The sequence below is a fragment of the Chrysochloris asiatica genome, unplaced genomic scaffold (genome assembly GCF_000296735.1).
Source record: "Chrysochloris asiatica unplaced genomic scaffold, ChrAsi1.0 scaffold00131, whole genome shotgun sequence".
Taxonomy (NCBI): domain Eukaryota; kingdom Metazoa; phylum Chordata; class Mammalia; order Afrosoricida; family Chrysochloridae; genus Chrysochloris; species Chrysochloris asiatica.
The window spans coordinates 6,783,198-6,804,739 of NW_006408649.1; the positions used below are offsets into that span (position 1 = coordinate 6,783,198).

Sequence of the window (21,542 nt, forward strand, 5' to 3'; positions counted from 1 at the left end):
GCAACTCAAACCACCACAGCACGACAGACAGACGAGTGGTGGCCGTTTGGTTTTATGTCTATACTGTCTCTTTAAATTTCTATGTCAATCTTGATACAATCCTGATATAATCAAGATATATATAAGATATAATCAAGATACAATCAAGATGTTCTCTCCTAATCATATCAATCCTGGTATAATCCTATCAATCCTTATATAATCAAGATACAATCAAAATGTTCTCTCCTAATCCTATCAATCCTGGTACAATCAAGATAAGCTTTCCCAAGATGGCGGCTCCTGGAACAGCTGAGTGTCTTGATCCAGAAAATAATGAATTTCTGGATTGTCCTGCAAATTCCCCAGTTATAAACCCTCCAAAACTCCAAACATACCTTCATATTTGTTACAGAGTTCCAACACCAACTCATGAGTCCTCTTGACCTGGTATTCCGTGTTGTTGTTGACCGAGCTCCTCACTACACGTCTACCCGATCCGCCATCTAATGAGGCAGGTTTCTCCTAAGCACAACTAAATGTTTGGGAATACTTATTCTCTGCAATGCTGTCCTCCACAGTTTATCATGATACAAACAGTTGAAAACCTTTTGCATAGTCAATAAGTAAATATCTTTCTGATATTCTCTGCTTTCAGTGAAAATCCAAATGACACCAGAAATGATATCCCTCATCACACATTCTTGTCTGAATCTGGCTTGAACCTCTGGCAGTCCCCTGTCAATGTTCTGTTGCAGTCATGTTTGAATTATTTTTTGCAAAATTTTACTTGTATTTAATATTACTGATATAGTAAGCTATACAACCTTATTTTTCAGGAAGTTATCTCTTCTGGGAAAATCTAAAACATAAATCAAAACCAAAAATGTACAACTGTGCTTTCGGTTATTTTTTTGTTGTTGTTGCTGTTTTTTTACCCTTTTCTTTTTCAAAAGTCACAGTAAGGGCAAGAATAGATTTATGTTCCAAAAACTGAAGTGAATTAGGCTATAAACTACTCAGTATCTTGAAGCCAGAGGATTGCTTTCAACTAAAATTAGATGCAGTTTTCAGTGTCATACAAGTGTAGGTAGCTTCACCAGTCGACTAAACCCTCTAAATAAAAGGTCAGTCCATGGTAATGCTGTGGGAAGAAGGGCTGGCACAAACACTGTCTCCAAGAGTGCAGGTTAGGATAACCTTTTCAGAAGGCAATTTAGCAACATTGATCAAATCTTTAAATGCATTCATCCTTTGACCTACCTAGCAACTCTACTTCTGGAAATCTGTTTTACAGAAATACTATCCTACATGTGTGTGTGTGTGTGTGTGTGTGTGTGTGTGTGTCTACATTTATTTATTTATTTACACACACAAACACACACACACACACACACACACACACACACGGAGTCCTGGCAATAAACATCAAATGCTTTTCCTATTTTTTGTTGTTGTTGTTGCTGCTTTTTATAAATAAAGTTTTATTGAAGAACAATAATGCTCAATCATTTGTGTATTTTTTTGGGCTCTGGACATAAAGTAAATTTGTTTCCTGGAATAGCCACATTTCCTCATAAAAAGTCTAACTTCCCCAGGAAGTGGTTTATATTTTATTTTAGCTTTTAATTGTGAAATGGGTGAAGATTTACAGAGCAGATTTAAAGTTTTCCATTCAACAATTCATATACATTTTGTTTCATTTCATTTATAGGAATTTCTACGCTGTAACGTCAGTTTTCCCACCTACTTCCTCCCTATGTTTCCTGTTTCTATCCTTCTTTCTTTCCTAATCATTCTGAACTTTGTCCTTAGGTAAATGTTGCCCTTTTGATCTCAAATGCTGACAAATGATTGATTATTCTAAAGTATGCATACCTCCCCAATGCTATTATTCCTTATATATTTGACTGTTGGTTGGCTGAAAATTAAGCCATGAAGGTGAATTCATTTCTAGACCTGAATGGTGACTAAGGACCATAGTCTCAGGGATTCCACCAGTTTCTATCCAACTGGTTGTTGTTGTTATTCTTAGATGCCGTGAAGTTGGTTCCAACTCATAGGGTTTCCAAGGCTACAAATTTTTATAGTAACAGAAAGCTTCACCTTTCTCCCAATTCAACCAGTAGGCAGGTTTTTTTGTTTTTATGATTTTTGAGTTTTGCTCTACATTTCTTCCCATTCTATCCAGGAAATTCTAATACGGCCTCTTTCAGAGCAGTTGGTAGTAGCAGTCAGGCAACATTTATTTTCTTATGGTCTCAGTGGTTATGAGGACTGATGTTCATGTGGTCTTTTATTTAGTCCAATAGACTAATGCTTACAATGTGTCTTCAATTGTCTTCATTCTTCTTTCCTCCAGACAGGGAGAGACCCACAGAACAACCTTAGATGGCCACTCACAAGTTTTTAAGACCCTAGTTGCTAATCAGCAAAGTAGAACATTATCTTTGTGGACTATGTTATGCCAACTGACATTGGTAACCCGTAAAACTATAGTCCTGATGCCCCCAGGCTCAGTAACTCATTGCCTCAGGTGTTTGGTTATGTCAAAGAAGTTTCATAACTTTGTCCCCTATATTCTTTACCACAAGCATGAATATATTTGCAGCAAAGGTAAAAACCCATGTAAAAATATCCTCTGTCAAACCGATACATTTGTGGGTATACTCCCACTCTCCCTCTCTGTAAACGTTTATTGCATCACTGTTTGAAACGTGTAATATTTGAAAGCTACCTATAAGTCCTTCAATAAAGCAATAAATCAAATAAAGTATGGTTATCCATATTATAGAATTTTATGTAGTAATTTAAAATAGCATTAGATAAACCTCATATGTAATGAAGCAAAAATATACAATGCATTATCTAGTAATATGATTATATGTGTATGGTGGGCAGGGAATATGTGAATAAATGTTTTAAGTTCAGCAGGAAAGATCCACTGTGAGCAGTAGTTCTACTTCCAGGGAAAGCACTAGCTTGGTGGTAGGGAAGCAAGGGAAAAACCTAAACTTTTTACTTTCAATTGTTTGCAATCTTTGCCTCTTCTGTTTCAAAGAAACACTTGGTACTTTTGTAATTATTTAAAGGTGAAACCGGCAGAAATAAGGTCAATCCATTGAGATGGACATGTAAGAAGAAAACAAATATTTTTAATCTCACCCTAACCTAGAGCCCTCGCTCTCCCCAAACTAAGCTCCCACTACTGGACTGTAAGGCCCATGAGGTCAGAGACTAGATTGTAGCACCTGTCACAGAGCTGGGCACATAATAAGCACTTGATAAACACTGGATAAAGAATGAAGTAAGTCCAGGAAAGTATTGTATCCGTGTTTGCAGAGGGCAGAGACAGCTCTGACTGACTGACTGCCCACTGGACCAGTCCCTATCAACACTAATGTAGCTCAATGTGAGTGCATTAGGCAGGGCATCCTGAGGCCTGGATCTGGATTCCAGTCCTGGCATTCATTACCTGTGTACCTTCCTCACCCATAAAAAGACAAAGGGTGTCCTAATTCACACCCAGGCAGGCAGCCTCCAGCTCTAACTGACTGGAGAACAGAATGCACTGGAGGGAGAGATTTGACAGGCATGGGAGACGCTAGTCCATAGAAATTGGAGAATTTGTGACTAAGTAGGGGGAGGAGGACATGGGGGTGGTGAGCAAATTTTTGAAGGGCCCTGAGCCCCAGACATATTCAGGGGCAAGACAGTGACTTGCAGCTAGGCAGGAAGGATTTAATAATGAGTTCTGCCAATTAGTCGCTGTGGGAATTTGGGCAAATCACTTTAATTCTCCAAGTTAATTTTAGTTCTCTCAAAATAGAAATGATTTCATACTTGTTCAGAATGATAAGATTTTCATGAAGTAACATGTGCACTAACCTGACTTACTAGGTTTGGGTGCCACCGTGGGTGTTTCTATACCTGCCCACATATCTCAGTGCTCCACAGACCAGGCATACAGCTCACTGCAGACGACCCATGAGACCAGTCCCATAATGGAAAACTTGCTTTGCATTTGCAACTTTCAAAGCAAAAGTCAATCACTGGGGATACATAATGCTATCTTATTATCTTATCTTCTTCAGTATGATCTGGACTTCCCAAATGCTGCCACCTTCTTCTATCTACTATTTTCAAGTCACCTATCAGTTCCCTTTCTTGTTCTTTGGTATTGAATTTAAATTCAGAGTTGTTCAGATCCACTGCACACTTGAAATGCTCTCCTGCCAGCCCATGTGACCTAAGTGCATCCCTCTGTAGATTTGCTAGCGTCGGGCAGTAAGGATTCAGAGAGCAGAGTGCCACGCATATACCCATAGTGTGACAAGAAATATGAAGCATGGGCTCTGTACTTACTGGCTCACTTTATGGTACAGCTTAGCAATTCCCTGGTGGGTCCAATCCTTCCCAAGAGTGGGCAAAATGTGGCCAAGAGTATCTGACCTAAATATAGAAATGAGAAAAAATTCAGAGTGAAAAAAGAAAGCAACAAAAGGAACACAAGCCCATTCAAATTCAAGGCACCATAAATGCCTCATAACCACTACTCCCCTCCCCCCCACCCCATGACCAACAACATTATTTCTGGATGGAAAGCCCAAGGCTAAAGTAATCAAATGGGAATGCTTAAGAAAGGATATGTAAATACATGAAAGGGTACCTTCAGGATCTAGGCACTTGATGTGCTGAGTAAAAGTAAAAAGGCCCTTCAGAAAAGACACTCTTGGGAAACATCCATGTTAGCAGCAAAGTCAGGGAGCCAGTGCTCTCCATGACAACCACCCCAAACCAAGTACAGCCATGTAACTAAAGGAACTCAGCCTACAGGAGCAGCACTGAGCATGTGCACCACAAACCCATCTGTGGGGCTTCATGAGGCTACAGAGAGGGGAGAACTAAAGAGCTAATGCAAGGCCCAGGGAGCCTGCATCAGTGAAGAAATCCATCATTTCCCCCGAAATCAGCTGTACCTACCGAGTGATTGTCCCGTCAATATCAGAAATGACCACTTTATCATCCCAGTTCCACAAGTAGATGGTGCCTTCACAGCGACACGTGCCTTGATACTGTGTGGTCACACTGAAAACCACATCGTTCGGGCCGTTCTTCAACTTCAAGCTTTTCTGGAAAAAACAAATAATTTGTCTGCTTGAGAGGAAGGCCTGAATTGAGAGACATCTGGCTTCTATTCCTTGAGAGGGATTCCATTTTTCGTTATTGTTTTTTTTAAATCACTACCCCATGCCATTGTATACTGATTCTTCATTTAGCCTCTCTTGCTCTAAAAGAAGAGGGTCTTTCAGGGGGTGGGCAGAAAACCCTTAGCTCTTCTCTCAGGCCCAATTAAAATGCAGCTAAGCCCACTTCCTATATAGGTCTCTCCTTTCAAGGACATTGTAAACCTGCTTCAATATTTCTCTGTGAGAATTATGAGGCAGGGTTAAATGCCAGGTGACGGGTTGACATCATAAACCACAGTTTCAAAACAGTACATATTTACTACTCTGTCACTAAATATCAAGGTTCATGATTTAGGGAATTAATCTACTAAGTGTGAAAACATGTTTCCCTAAATAATCATATTTTTAATGATTACTAACCCAAATTGGGAAGAGAAAAAAATCTGTTATCAGTCACACCTTATACCCAAAAGAAAAGTCTTAACCACAGGAAATCACACCAAATTCAAAAAGCAAAATTACCTTTTGGCAGTTCTGCACCTCTTTGCTGGAAACTCTGATAAGTACCAGCTGCTTCCACAGACCCGCAGGGCTGCCTGACTGGAAGGCTCTGCCCCAGGGTTGCTGGTTAGAGCCAGGGGTCATGGCAGCTGTGGAGAGGCTGCATGTATATGGCATCTTGTAGTTGTCTGAGCAACAAGTCTCAAGACTTCCTTCAGAAAAGCTAGTAAGATACTCTCGATATCTGCAGCCTTCACAGTACAGTTTTGCAGCTTTGATGAGCTTCCTCATAAGCTGATTTTTCCAAAACCTTGTGCATGCTGCTCCAACACAGAATGGGGACTCCTGGACATCGCTACAACATGCCTTGTGCCTCTTACCAGAATCCAACACAGCAGCCCACCACCAACAAGACTGCAGCACATCCTGACATGTGCACTTAGAGTCTTAAAATGTCAGTATCTGAACTCTCTAAGTTAGTAACATTTAGTTGGGAAAGGATCGCATGGAACCAAAGGTCCTTGGCAAAATGGTAAGCTAGTTTACCATTTTCCTGCCATTCTTCCTGTCATTATACCTCTCCAACTAAAATAACAGTGGGGAGGAAGCCAGCCACTGATCAGTTCAAGAGCTTTTTTCAAGAAAGAAATGGCAGATATTGGTTTGTTAAAATGTATTGAAATCAAAATACATTCAATCTTCATCCAATGAAGGTTAAAATTCTCAACATGTCAAGTATAGCTAGTTGGGAAGTAAAACACATTCTTTAAAAAAAAAAAAAAATTGGGTGTACGATGCTGATTAAATCTTATTAATAGTGATGTGAAATACATTCACTTGTCTCACTTTTTAAAAACAGAGACACTGCATGTATGTGGCATCATGTGGTTGTTTGGGCCTGTTCATTATCTTCTCCCACTAAATAGCAACCAAGCCTGGTTCTCCAATGACTCTTAGGCAAAAGACAGTATCAGCAAAAAACAAAACAAAACACAGAGGAATACTGACTCACTGACTGCTTATGGGAAAAATGAGGGAGCTTCAAACAGTTCATGTGAAGATTCCATTATATTTAAATTACAGTTTTCCATGAACTTTTTGAATTCCTCTCATAGAATCCAAGGAAGACATGGGCCCAACTGAAAGTAGTCTGACACACAGGAGGCAACAAAGGATAATGTGGCCACAGGATGTCTGCCAAGATCTAAAATGTTCTAAAGCCCGCCACAACCGCTTGCTTTTTACCTATTTAAGAGATGTGTTTGACTTAGCAAATATCTCAAAGTAAAACACCACTAAGATATTTTTAAGCTCATTTATACTTAGATACAAATCAGTTTAATCAGATGGCTTTCCTCCCAGCACTTGGAAAAAAGAACCTCCAGTACTGAGTTAGGGAAGACAAAAGGAGAGGTAATATTAAAGAGTTGGCTTACATAGGATGCTGACATAGTGGGGAGCAGCTGGGAAAAAGGGGTACCAAAATGAGGGGTCTGAGGTAGCCAAAGGGTAGCAGGCACTCTGGGTGCCAGGAAGTAAACAAGTAGGATCCAGCAAGTCTGAGGACTATCTAGCCAATCACATATACCACACCCAGAGGACCAACACTTGGCGAGTACTGACAAACAGAGCCGCGGTGCAAATAAGAGACTCACCAGCTGCTCTGAAGTGAGCCGGAGAGTCTTTTTGTAGCCGACATTAGACAAAAGAGGGAGGTGGCTTGCATTTGATGGCTTGGCAGCTGCATGCTCTTCATCACTGGAGGATGATTCATGCTTTATTCTGGAACAAACAGTGATGTAATCACCAATTAGAAAATGCATCTGGGTAGCCATTAAAAATGCATTAGCCCTGAATCAATGACTAAGTCAATCGGGTCTCTCCTGAGCACTGTCTCTTGGGTGGTCATTTACCATACGGCATTAAATTTATCAATGAATGCTCACTAAATTCCCATTCATATACCTCTTGCATTATTCATCTGGGGGCTGCCTCTCCTCATTCACTTTCCAATTTACTAGCTATCATCACTCTATTTTAAACCAATAGATTTCTATTCACAATAAGTAGACTAAAAACTCCCTCCTTGCCTAGGAGGATGCTACCAAGCCGCTCAGCCTCTCAGGTTCCCCTGCCTGAGGCTAGAGAGTAAGCACTAGGAATTCAAAGTTCCACAAGTTCAAACTGGTCATTTCCCTACTTATATACATACTCTCCAACCATACAGTTCCAAATAATCAAGACATTATTCTAGGACATACAGATAGGTGTCATTGAAAATAAGGAGGATCTTCTCCTTCAAAATCCCTAACCACTTCCCTTTCTCTAGGTTGTCACAATAGCAACAAGTGCTGCACCTTAAGCACCTGCATAGAACCCACAGGACCATGCTTCTAACTTTGATAACTTGCCACTGGATGGGAGGTTGGAGAGTGCAGGGTGATGATCATGTTCATTTTCTTTCAGTAGCTCATATAAAGTATCTCAATAATTAATTATTCCTTATATTAAAATCCTGCTGCAATATAATCCCCAGCCCAGTTGTACTAGCTCTGCTTCCTAGGGGCAATACCTTTAATAATGTTAAATCTTTTCAGTACCTTTAGTAAGGTCTTACACTTTGACAAAGTGCCACACTAAATGTGAAAGGCAAAGTGGCCCCAAAATAGGCTCATCCCAACTCCCCACGTGCTGCTTTGACTCCCTGTAAAACGTGGGGCTCAGCACATCCTTTAGGCAAGAGTTCAGTATGTGTTGTTTTTAAGTGCCATCAAGTCAGTTCCAACTCATAACAACCCAGCAGTTGATGCGTTTGAACCATCAACCTTGCAATGAGCAGTCCAGTGCTTATCCTATAGTGCCACACTAACAGTCATGCATAGGAGCGCCATTTCATTTTTTACTCAAAAAAATCTTAGCTCTTTTGATGCTAATGCCCTGCTGTTCTCCTGACTCCCATTTCCTCGCTGGTCCTCCTTCCCTACTACCAGAAAATCAGCAGATATCTCCTATGCACCTTTTTCACCTTCTTAATCATGTCTATTCATTCCAGAAGCAATTCCTACAATTTAATGCAATACTGTCAACAAGCTGGGGCAGATATGAAGGAAGATATGATTACACAATGTCCCAGATTCTGTTATTTCTGCCACATCTTATGTGGAGACTCGAGTCTTTCCATCCCTAGAATGTGCTGCTCCCAGGAGAGGGCTCATTCAACCAATATTATTATACAAATGCCAGGAGTACGTAGCAAACAACATGGCCCCTACTCTCACAGGGCTTTTTGTCTGGCATGGGGATAAACAATCACAGCACAGCAGGGCATGTGCTGTGATGGGACAGAGAAGGGTCAGATGGGAGCATCTGGACGTGGATCTACACACAACAATCTGGGCTTTTAGATGCAGATTTGACAGTCAGTGGGACACAGCTGTGGGAACAGGTGATTGTATAGAATCAAAAGGACGGGGAGCTTAGGTAACAGTTTTGATTGGTCCACAGCAGGGCTAAACTACATGTGACATGAAACAACACACATAACATTGTGGGCTGATTCTACATACAGTAGAACCATTCAGAATTAGGAAGATCTAGCTTTGAACCCTGGCTAGTAACATTGACCAAATCATTTCTTTCCCTTTCAGGCTTGGTTTCTTTACTCTAAAATGCAGAAGAGCAGACCGCATACCACACACCAAAAAATTCAGGGTTGCAAGCCTGGAAAGAACTAGACTGAGAGACATGAGTTCCAATGAAGACTCTTTAATGACTCAGTACCTCTCTTGTTCTCAGCAGACTCCTCTGTTGTCCCAACAAGTCTATCCAGTTCTAGCATTTGAGCATCTTATGAACAATAGTAAGGAGCTCTGGTAGCGTAGTGGTTACAAGTCAGGCTACTAACCTCAAGGTCACCAGTTCGAAAGTACCAGCCGATGAGGCTTTCTGCTCCCTTAAAGATTTACAGCCTCGGAAACCCTATACAGGCTCGCTATGAATTGAAACTAACTCCACAGCACACAACCACCACCATCATTAGCACTACTAGTTCTTCTGAACCAACACACCCAATAGTTTGCAGACGGAAAGGTCCCTGGGTGGGGCAACAGGTAAGCACTCAGCTACTAACCAAAAGGTTGGTGATCTGAATCCATCCAGAGTTAGACTCAGAAGGAAGGTTTGGTGATCTATTTCTTTAAAAAGAGCAGCCATTGACAACCCTATAGAGCACAGTGCTAATCTGACACACATGGGGTCGTTATGAGTCAGAGTCAACTTGATAGCAACTAGTTTCAGACACTTTAGTCATGAAGCAAATCTGGCCTGACACATGCTTGGGTGGAAAGAAGAAGAATGGAGCTGCAGGCCGCCTCGTTGAATAGGAAAATGTTTATGTTCCCACAAAACAGCTTTGAGTGAAATTAGATCCAAATGTGAACCAAAGCTCTGAGTGACAACAGATTGATGGGTGCCTCTGCCAGGAGGACGCAGAAGCAGAGCGGAAGAGCTGTGATTCCCATCTGCTGCTTTAAAAATAAAAAAACATACAAAATAACTAAATTCATTTTAGCATGCCGTGTTTGGGAGAATACAAAGAGGAAAACACAGATATAAAACCTAAAATGGGAGTTGTACAACTAGCTGCGGACAATCTCAGTGCAGAGCAAGTAAACAGTCAAGTACAGTTGCCGCCTCCAGGGTGAAACAAAATGGCCCCTGCCCCAGAAGCCCTCACTTTTCCAGTGGCTCATTAAATGTTTCTTGCTTTAAAGGGTCTCTGCAAGAAGCAGTAAAATGAAACAAAAGGGCTTGTAACACTTGAGAAATCTGTGTTCAGAGGAGTAGCTGTTAACAACATCTAAGTTAGCACTTGTCACAGTGTACATTCTTCAAATGGTATTTTAATTATTTGTATGGTGACAAGCTGTTTGCTCAATTATGGGACTTAAGGGACTGTTCCATCAATCAAGTCTGTCAATTAGGAAAACACTCCAACACCCCCTTTTTTTTTTTTTTAAGTTGACTACATGAATCTAATAATTTCTCAAGGATACTAAAAGCCTAAGACACTAAAGAAAAAAGGCTTGCCTCTCCCAAAAGAACTTTATATTAATATTTCATTTTCATGAGTCAAGTCTTCATTTCCTAGGTTTAATACAGAAGTTTAGCATGACTAATTCAGAATAGTGAATACTCTTAAAATATTTATTTTTCATTTCAACTGGGAAAAGCGTTTTTGTCAACCTGTGGATAGAACTGTATCTGCTAGTAAGACAATTCCTAACACTTCAAATAAGCTACAGATGTTTCAACATGGAAAGAGGCCCCTCCCTCCTCACCTTGTCCAGCTTCCTCCTTGGGTACTCCATGCTACTGCCAGAAAAACAGTAGTGGTCACGTCAGCAGCACCCGCTAAAGTCATGCATACCCGCTTTATACCAGACACTGTACTAATTGGGAGTTATATATTATCCCTTTTACACATTTTTAAATCTCAGCTCCATCTTAAAGATCCCAGACAGAGAGACCAGAGGCTGAATTTGGCTTAAAGGTCCCAAACAGGCATATTGCAGACTGAATTTGACAGCCATCTTTCATCTGGCCCTCAGGAGCTTTCAAAAACTTTTAAAATGGAATGGTTTAAAACTGAGCGTGTGATCTCCAGATCACCACAGATTCACCCCTCCTGGTAGTTTACCTTCAGCCACCTCATGCACATACCCCGTTCTTAGACACCACTGGTTTTTGCATTCTTGACTAAAGGTAAAATGATCACGTTTCCCATAATGCATCCACGTTACATGTCGTTTTGTATTATTCCTATCTCCATTTCACAGATGAAAAAAAAAAAACCTGACTAATTTGCCAACAGGTACAGAGTTTGTCTAAGTCCCTGTTACTGCACTACCTCTCATGTCTGGAGATTATTGCTAGAACAGAGACAGTTCTTTAAATGAATTCCAAGAAAGCAGGACACATCCAGTGCAATAAAATGCGTACAACAAATATCTCTGCACCTTCATGTACTCACTCATAAATTCACTCTCTTGTGCAGTCACAGCCTCCTCCCAGTTGCTCTGTGCATCAACATCAGACTTTTACCTTTGTTCAGCTATGGTAAGGACTCTGCCTCGGCTCAAATGGCTAATAAGTGGCATTCCCAGGTTTCCAAAGCCTATGATGTTTCTATTACAACTTGATGTCTCCCATAATAATCACCTACTGAATATCCACTGTGTACCAGATTCTATACTGGCTGCTTTGTAGATCTTTTCAAAGGACGATAATATATTCTTGGCCTGTTCACCATCTTACAAATACCTGCCTTTTCCCTTCCAAGTTCATTCAAAGTCAAACTCAAAATTCCAAATGGAAAAGTATCTAAGCGTTCTTACATGAATGCCTACTATGCGTCAGATATAAAAATGATTTAGAGATGGATCTTACCCTCAATTAATTTGCCAGAATTTTCTGTTTGCTAAGTAACAAATGTAATAATTAGGTTTCTTAAGTAGAGATATAAGGAGTTCTGGTAGCATACTGGTTACGAGTTGGGCTGCTAATCTCAAGGTCAGCAGTTCAAAACTACCAGCTGTTCCGCTGGAGAAAGATGAGGCTTTCTGCTCCCATAAAGACTTATAGCCTCGGAAACCCTATACAGGGTCGCTATGAGTCAGAAACAGCTCCATAGTAAGTATTTAAACTTTAAATAAAGGTAAGCTCCTTCAGCAGAGATACTTACATTTTCACATCATTGTGAATGCTATTATTCCTATTATTAATATTTTGTGAATACTGAGGACTACTATATACTCTAGTTAGATTATCTCATTTAGGCCTTGCATTTACCTTGTAAATTAGATACGTGGGAGCAATTGCCTCCATTTTATTTACAGAAAAATCAATTCAAATAAATAGGTGCAGGTCAGTGTGTGAATGTCAGAGCCAGGGCTGGTACCCAGGTCAGATCTGGTCCAAAGCCTGGGCTATTTGGTGAACCCATCAGCATCCAAAAGGAGCTCTGGTAGTGTAGTTGTTATGAATTGGGCTACTAACCTCAGGGTCAGGAGTGTGAAAGTAGCAGCGGCTCCACGGGAGAAAGATGAGGGTTTCTGCTCCCATAAAGATTTACAGCCTCAGAAACCCTGTACAGGGTTGTTATGAGTCGGAACCAACTCCACGGCACATAACAACATCAGCATCCAAAGGAACCCTGGTGGCACAGTGGCTAAGCAATAGGCTGCTAACCAAAAAGTCAGTAGCGCTGAACTCTCCAGCCATTCCACAGGAGACAGATGTGGCAGTCTGCTTCTGGACAGATTTACAGCCTGCGAAACCCTTTGGGATGGTTCTACTCTGGCCAACAGGCTATGAGTTGGTCTCGACTCAAGCAAGGGCAGTGAGGAAAGATCAGCATACAATTGGCACGTGCCATGCCTCTGGAGTTGTAGCATCCCAACCCCAAATGTAGTGCAACACCCCAAGACAACTCTCACTGTACCTGGTGGCCATGCTAAGCTGTGACGGCTGCTCTCCAGTATTGTGGCCCTTTGTAGCCAAGCATTGCTCTGGCTTACTTTCCTGGAGAAGAAAAGAAAGAGTCATGAAAAGCGTGGACGGGAAAGGGCCTGAGCAACAGCTGGTGTTCTATGATGGGCTCCCCTAAGACTCAGGGTAGGTCCCCAAAGGGAGAGCCTCCTCTATTGGCAAACATATCAGGGGTGGTCCTGGAATGCTTATTGGGGCAGGTCCTACTTACTCCTTTGCTTAGAAACATACAATTAAGCTGAGAAATATTTTTGACAGAAACGAGTCTGTTATCCATAAGTGTTTGTGGCATGAAACCAAACTTCATAATCACTGTAGCTTATGCAAATGCTTTATCAAGGGCTGCTTGGATACCCGAGGGCTTTCAAAATATTTTCTTATAATTGCTGGTAGAAATGCTTGAAAATATTTTCACACCATATTTTGCTTGGGAGAAATGTGGAAGCATCTTCTCTTTTTCAAAACCGCATATTCTTTCTTAATAGAATATGTTCCTGTGGCGTATTGGAATGGACCTGGGATTTCTAAAAGAACAGGACTCAGCCCTGCTTCTATTACACATCAACCCTGGGCAAGCCATTTAATCTCTGAAAGTCCACTTCCCACATCTGTAAAACGGTAGTGGCCATGCCAGTCTCGAGACACGATGCCGTACACAAAGCACAACAGCTGGCACACAGCAGGCACCAAAGTCAAAGGAAAAAGGTTACACAATTCAATCGCACTATAGTGGTCCTGGTGTGGTACTGTAGGATAACCACTGGACTGCAAATCCTAAGGTCAGTGGTTCAAACCCTTTACAGGGTCACTAGGAATCGGAACTGACTCAATGGTACTTAGCAACAACAGCAGTGGTCATTGGTCCTGAGAAAGATGTTAATACTTTCTACTGCACTACTTTAATAAACCAAAGTTTACTAATAAACAAGTCGATTATGACTCATAGTAACCCTATGTAGGGTTTCCATGGATACAAATCTTTACAGGAGCAGAAAGCCTCAACTTTCTCCTGAATAGCAGCTTGTGGGTTTGAACTGCTGGCCTTGCAGTTAGCACTCCAGTGCTTATCCCACAGAAGATGAATATTATAATACAAAGTGACCATTTTGACATATGATGAGTACGAAACTAGCTTCAAATATGTCTTAGCCTTATGAAAGCATACAGTTGATACACCATACCAAGTCATTTTCAAATACTGAGGCAGGTTGGTGTTAAGTGCTGTTGAGTCAATTCTGACTCACAGCAACCCTCTATAGGGTTTTCAAGGAGCAGCTGGTGGATTTGAACTGCTGACCATATGACTCACAGGCCAATGCTGATCCTACAGTGCCATACCAGGAATCCAACTGAAGCAGGTGTCCACTACTATTGACAATTTTCATAAGGCTAGTTCAAAAATATATATTTATTCCAAATACACATTTCACTATTTTTCATAAATATTTAATTTAATAAATATCCCATTATTTCCTTCTGTCATTCTACTTAAACCAAGACATCAAATAAAGATGACTTTAAAATATCCATTTGCCTTAAAGTCTAGAATATTAGTATCTGTAGTAAGAAAACTAAAAAGGTCCTTAATACTTTAAATCCTCTAATGTAAAACACGTGAGGGTAAGTCAAAATGTGCTGCTACATAATCACAGAATCATTATGAAACAAAGATATCACAATATGAACTATTGTTTCTTAACATATCCTCCATCGCGGTCTATGCATTTCTGAAGACAGTCCTTCTATTTCTCTAACCTTCCCTCTAAAGAATTCTGTGCTCTGTGATTTATACTACAGCAAAACAACAGTTTTATTATCCTTGAAGGACTCAAATCCTGTTCTTTTTAATGTTGAGTTTAAGGAACAAAAAGAAATCTGAAGGGACAAGACTAGGGCTACACGGTGGACAGGATAAGATTTCCCAACAAAATTCACATAGCACAGCCCTTGGTAGTCTCGAAGAATGAACACTGTCATGATGTGAAAATTCCTTGGTGCAACCTTGGTGCAATCCAGCTTTCAGTTTTGCTAAGATTCCTTCCTAATAAGTCCCCATGATTGTCCTGTACCCTTCAAGAAAAGTCTATCAAGATTACTTCTGTGGAATTCCAAATAGCAGTCACCATAATGTTCTGAGTTGATCTCCTTGTCTTGAATTAAACTGACCCAACAGATCCCCTAAGAAGCTACCATTTTGATTGGACCTTGCTCTCTATGTTGTATTGGTAAATCCAAGACCCGTTCGCCCGTACAATCATTCCACAAAATCATCTGCAGTATCTTTAATCTTGCTTAAAAGACTGATGGAAGGATCAGCTTTTTGAGATCCAAGCTATTGGAATCCATCAAGTCAAAAGTTTGCTGATGTCAAAACATTCACTTAAAATTGAAAATGCTAAAACTTCTATAGTCTTCTTTCACCAATTTCTGTACTTCAGCCAGTTTCTTCATTCATTAAGGTTGACAGTCTTTCTTCTCTTGGCTGAATTGTGAAGTCTTCCTCATCTTCCTTAAAACAACTAATCCATCCATCTACAGACTGGTGTTTCATGTGGGCAGCATTCCCATCAACTTTTGCAAAGCTTCCATGACTTATGAAGACGTCCACTTGAATTGTTAAAAATCGTTTTTGACCATGGCACACACAAAAAAATCCTTTTTTGAAGGTGTCCTAATGAGACTAAGACAAGCGTAGTACTGAGAGAACTGTCTGCAGCCACTGAGACATGTTTAAACAAAATCTGTTGAAAAACAAATGGAACTTATTTTTCGCTTATTTATTTTTTTACTCTCATATTTTTATAACTTGTTTATATCTTTGGGAAATAATAAAACAATCATCAAAACTCAGGGATGCTAACAGGAAAGGCTAAAGAACAATTATAACTTGGGTAAACTCTTCCAACAGACTTTTTCCCTTTAAACTAATGGAAAAAATAAATTTAGTTCCTTGTACTGGAGTTTTTGTTAAAATAAGCAACTGTGGCTTTTCAATACTACATTCCAAATAAAAATGGTCAATAAACATTTGCCAAACCCCTACCCTGGGTTCATCATGAGCACAGAGATACCACAGGGAACAGAGTCAGGCATGATCTCTCTTCTCATGGAGCTCATGGGCTATAGGGAAAAAAAGACGTTGATCTAATAGTCACACTTGTCGAACCACCAAGTCAGTTGGACTCATCGCAACCATGTACAGGGTTTCCAAGGCTGTTTTGTTGGAAAAGAAAGCCTCATCTTTCTCCTGTGGAGTGACTGGTGGGCTCAAACCACCAACTTTACAATTCGTAGTCCAGTGTTTATCCTACACCACCACACCAGGACTCCATAGTCACATAATAATTGTATAAAGTTTGACAACGTTTGTGAAGGAAAGGTTCAGAGAACTATGAGAACAGACTCATCTGTTAAGAAAGGACCATTTAAGCAGATAGGTAATTAAGTAAAGAGGCATAGGGGGATCCTAAGGACACTAAACCACACTCACACATACACACAAACCCAGTACCACTGAGTCAATTCCAGCTCACAGTGACCTTTTAGGACAGAGTAGAGCTGCTCCTTTGGGTTTCTGTGACTATAAATCTTTATGGGAATTGTTGTTGTTGTTACCTATCATTGAGTCAGTTCCAACTCATAGCGACCCTGTATAGGGTTTCTGAGAAACGGCTGGTGAGTTTGAACCATCGGCCTTGTGATTCAAATGACCTTGCGGTCCACTGCTTATCCTTCAGCGCCACACCAGAAGTCCTTATGGGAAGAGACAGCTTTATGCGTCTCCACAGAGCGGCTGGTGTGTTTTAAAGCACTGCCTTGCAGTTAGCAGCCCAATGCTTAACCCACTGCACCACCAGGGCTTCTTCTTAAATATTACTAGTGGTGGTGGTGATTATGTGTCGTGAAGTTGGTTCTGACACATAAGAACCCTGAATAGGGTTGCTGAGGCTGTAAAGCCTCATCTTTCTCCCACAGAGCAGCTGGCAGAGGAGGAAAATCCAGTGGCACAGATGCCATGTGAAGTTCAACAAAGAAGAAACCGGAAAAGAAAAAATTATATATATGCGTTTTGCATGTGACTGCAAAACACAAGGTCAGCAGTTCAAACCTACCAGCTGCTCCTTGGAAACTCTACACAGAATCAACATGAGTCAGAACTGACTTGACAGGACTTAACAACAAGTTGTATATATATATAAGAAGGGGGCTCCACAAAGTTCATGGAAAAATTCCATTATCTTTTCATTTCATTGTTTCACAAACGTTTTGAAGCCCTCCTTATACATGCATTTATATAGATGGAAACCAAAGCCACATACAAGGAGTTTTCAAAATATTCATGGAAAAAATTTTACTACCTTTTAATTCCATTTTTCCATGAACTTTTTGTAGCCACTTCATATATTTAGACATGCCATAGAAGTGAAATGGCAAATGAAAACAGACTATCACCGTAGGTATCTCTCATTAAAATTATCCCCAAAAGAAGTAAGAGGCTATTTAATTCTTTAAAAGAAAGCCAACTGAAAGACTCTTAGAATGACTAAGTTGAATACCCTCTTTTTACAGATGAAACCGTGTTACAGAAAGGAGGAACCTGACCACGGTTTCCAAGTTAACAGGTAGCAGAGCCAGGAGATGAGCTCAGGTCTCTGCTCACTCTTCTTTTCTACCTTCTTCACATTCTCTGTTGCCTTTCCCTACTTTGTAGCAGAGTTAGCTCATGAAAATGCAGTATTATGGCTTATGTTTATTTCTCTGGCATGAGAGCACAAAAATATAAACTTCACCACACAAAATCTAAATTTGCTAAGTAGAAACACTGCTTTGCTTTCTGTGCTTACCTCTTTGATTGTGGTATTTCTTCCCCTCCATGAAAACCACCATCTTCCTCCCTTTTTAGGCATCTTATCCCTCATGATAGATTCCACAGTGGCCTGTTTTAAATGGATGGCAACATAAATAATGGAACAAAAAAAAACAAAAAAAAAGATTCAACTTAGCACATTCAAACCAAAAGAAACACACATGCAAATTAAAAGAAAATCAGAGAAAACACAACATACTGTTTGTGAATTTAAAATTTTAGAGAAGCAAAACCTAATGGTGTCCAAAATTACATTAAGGTAACTTAAGCATGAAGACTTAGAAGATGTTAAAGGAAAAAACAAACAACAAATAAAATACAACACAACAACAAGGAAAAAAAAAAAAGAAAGAAAAAGAAAGCATTAAATATCATTAGTGATTAGTAAGGCCAAAAGTTTTCAAATGAAAGTGATTTATTGGTTAAGGTATTAACTGTCACTCTCAATATGATGATTATAAAATAAAACATGGAATGATTAACATGGAATATAGAATACAAGTTTTAAACAAAAGCTAAAATGCACTGGATCTTTTTAGTAAGTTTCCAAATTTTTACAAAATGAGTATTAATAGATGGATCTGACTTAAAATCTCAGACATTAATAGGAAAGTCCAAACTCCTAGCCTTTCACCTTAAAATAAAGTCTGATGAGAAAAGATTAAGTGTAAATGAATAATTTCCTATTTTCAAAGGATAAGAGGGTTAATTCCAGGACCACAGTAAATGTTATCTAATTCCCTCTCCTCAGTTTACAGATCATTCAAGTAACCAAAAACCTCAGCTTATAATGAAAGGAAGACTGAAGTCTTCCAATGTAACAGGCAGCAGAGAGGGTAGGATAAATAGTTCACATAGCCTAAGTATGCGTTTTAACATGTGAAATATCCTAAACACAAAAAATAACCCTTAAATATGTAAAAAATGAGAATAGGAGAATCCATAAAGATAACAATTCCCCTATTCCTCCTAAATTCATCCATAAATGTAATACAATTTCAATTTTTAAAAAAGAAAGAAAAACTAATCAGATCATTTTCAGACCCTGACAAACTGATTCTAAAATTCATTTGGAAAAACAAAGTAGGTATCACAAGTCCTACCAGATATTAAAATGTTTATAAGCTATAGCGATTACAGGAATGAAGTCTCAGTGTATAATCAGTACAAATAAACATCAATGATACTGAAATTCTAGAAACAAATCTAAGTTCACAGGGACATTTAATATATGATGAAGCTGTAATTCTCTATCAGCGTTATCTGGATAATTAAGAGCCCTGGTGGTGCAGTGGTTAAAGCAGTCCACTGCTAACCAAAAGGTCAGCAGTTTGAATGCACTAGCTGCTCTGTGGGAAAAAGATGTGGCAGCCTGTTTCCATAAAGATTTACAGCCTGATAAATCCTATTTGTTGTAGTTGTTAAGTGTTGCTGAGTCAATTCCAACCCTGTCTAGAGTTTCAGAGGAGTGGCTAGTGGGTTTAAAGCTCTGACCGTGTGGTTAGCAGTCCAGTGCTTATCGTACAGCACCACACCAGGACTCCTATAAGTCAGCATGACTGAAAAGCAATGGGCTTGAATTTTTATTATATTAAGATAATCGAGTACGATCCTGTTAGCTGGCTCTCTAGATGTATGATTATACCCTTTCTTTCCTGCTAACAGATCCCAAGTTCTGTTCAAGCTGCAATATGGTCAGGGAAGACAAGTTCAAGGCCAGGGTATAAACTTTGGTTGGCTAAGACCATTCATAGTCATTCTATTGCTTTGCCAACAACTAGTTTAGGGGTAATTATATGTCCTTTATGGCCAATAAAATATGAGAAGTCTGTCCCCATCCTTAGAAATTCTGGATGTGGTCATGTGAGGTAATGATGTGGGGCACAGTCATCCTGTGACCATAAAGGAAAAGTCAAGAAAATCACAGAGAAACTAACCCAAATTAATTAAACCCAAAACTACTGACCTCTATGATTCTTATTATGTAAGATAATATACTCCTATAATTTAAGCCACTTTTAGTCACTGTTTCCAGGGACAAAAAAAGCATTCTAACGGAATTCAATATCTAGCTGGAAAAAAACTGATTTGGATTCTTATTCCCCACTCTCAATCCTCAAAATGAAATCTAGATGGATCAAACTCACTCATTTACCCTAAAATGAAATCCAGATGGATCAAAAAATTTAAATAAAAGAAAGTACTAAAAGAAAATTGTTGCTGTTGCTAAGTGTTGTTCTGTCGGCACCAAATAATAGCAACTCTGTATGAGGTTTCCAAGGATGTAAATCTTTACAGGAACAGAAAACCTCATCTTTCTCCCATGAAGCGGCTGGAAGACTGGAACCGCCAACCTTGTGGTTCACAGTTCAGTTTTTATCCTACAGAGCCACTATACTCCCTAGAAAAAAATATAGGAGTTTATTTTTATAATTTAAAAAAATAAAAAACTAGAGCCTTTCTAAGTGTGACATAAAACCTAGTTGCTATTCAACATCTTTATTTGACTATCTAACAGACAAATCAACTGGCATGTCCAAATCTGATCTGAATACATTAAGAATATGACCACCTGTCTCAAATATCACCATCGCTCACCTGGTTACTGCAGTAGATGCCTACCTAGTTTTCCTTCTTCCCTCTCTCCCAATTCAGTAACATTAACAACCAAGTCAGATCACATCACTCTTCTCAAAATTCTTCAATGGCTGTCCACTGCACCTATACAGAGATACTGGGAGCGCCAACATTTAGGTGTCTGGAAGGGAGGAATTAGCAAAGCACAAAGAGAGAAAGAGGTATCCTGAGAGTAAGCAGAAGTTTTCACGTGAAACCCACTGAAAGTGTCCCAAGGAGGAAAGAGTGGTCATGCGGATCAAATGCTGCTGACAGGGCAAGGAAGAGCAGATGAGAAAACTGGCTATTGTACTTATCAACTTGGAGGTCACTGGTGTCCCTGATGATACAGGGAGCACAAAAGATAGATTGGGCTGGAGATTCCAGACAGAAGAGAAATTGAAGGTGGAAAGTCGAGCAAGTCTTTCAGAATCCTGCTATAAAAGTGAGAAGAGCAGGAGAGTAGTGGAGGGTTTTGGAGAGACAACTAATAGCATGTATATGATAGGCACATTGATCTAGTGGAGAGACAAATATTAATGATGAAGAAAAGGGGGAAGAGAAACACATATTTATGATACAGAAGGAGGGTTGAGTTGCTGGAGTCATGCCAAGAGGATCTTAGCTTAAAACACAGAAAGTTCATTAACCAGAGACAAGGCAGAGTGTGCACAAATGTGGTTAGGGGTAGACACAGTGGAAGCTTTTTTCTGATTGCTTCGTTTTCTCAGTGAAATAAGAAGCAAGGTATTCAACATTGAGTAAGGAAGGTAATAGCAGTGTGGCAAGACCTCGGGACTCTTGGGCCCAGAGTCAGTGACATAGCCACAGAAGACTAGAGT

At 39.9% G+C, this 21,542-nt stretch overlaps 1 protein-coding gene across 2 annotated transcripts in view; it reads right to left on the reverse strand.

The window, feature by feature from the left end:
• Positions 1–21,542, reverse strand: part of LPIN1 (lipin 1) — a 207,535-nt gene that overhangs the window by 24,760 nt on the left and 161,233 nt on the right. For both annotated transcript variants that reach the window (XM_006869447.1, XM_006869446.1), the window contains 5 exons: positions 18,062–18,154; positions 13,171–13,250; positions 7,325–7,451; positions 4,963–5,111; positions 4,345–4,431 (listed from right to left, as the gene is read on the reverse strand). In XM_006869447.1, the coding sequence (XP_006869509.1) occupies positions 4,345–4,431; positions 4,963–5,111; positions 7,325–7,451; positions 13,171–13,250; positions 18,062–18,154 (536 nt within the window). The remainder of the gene's footprint in view (positions 1–4,344; positions 4,432–4,962; positions 5,112–7,324; positions 7,452–13,170; positions 13,251–18,061; positions 18,155–21,542) is intronic.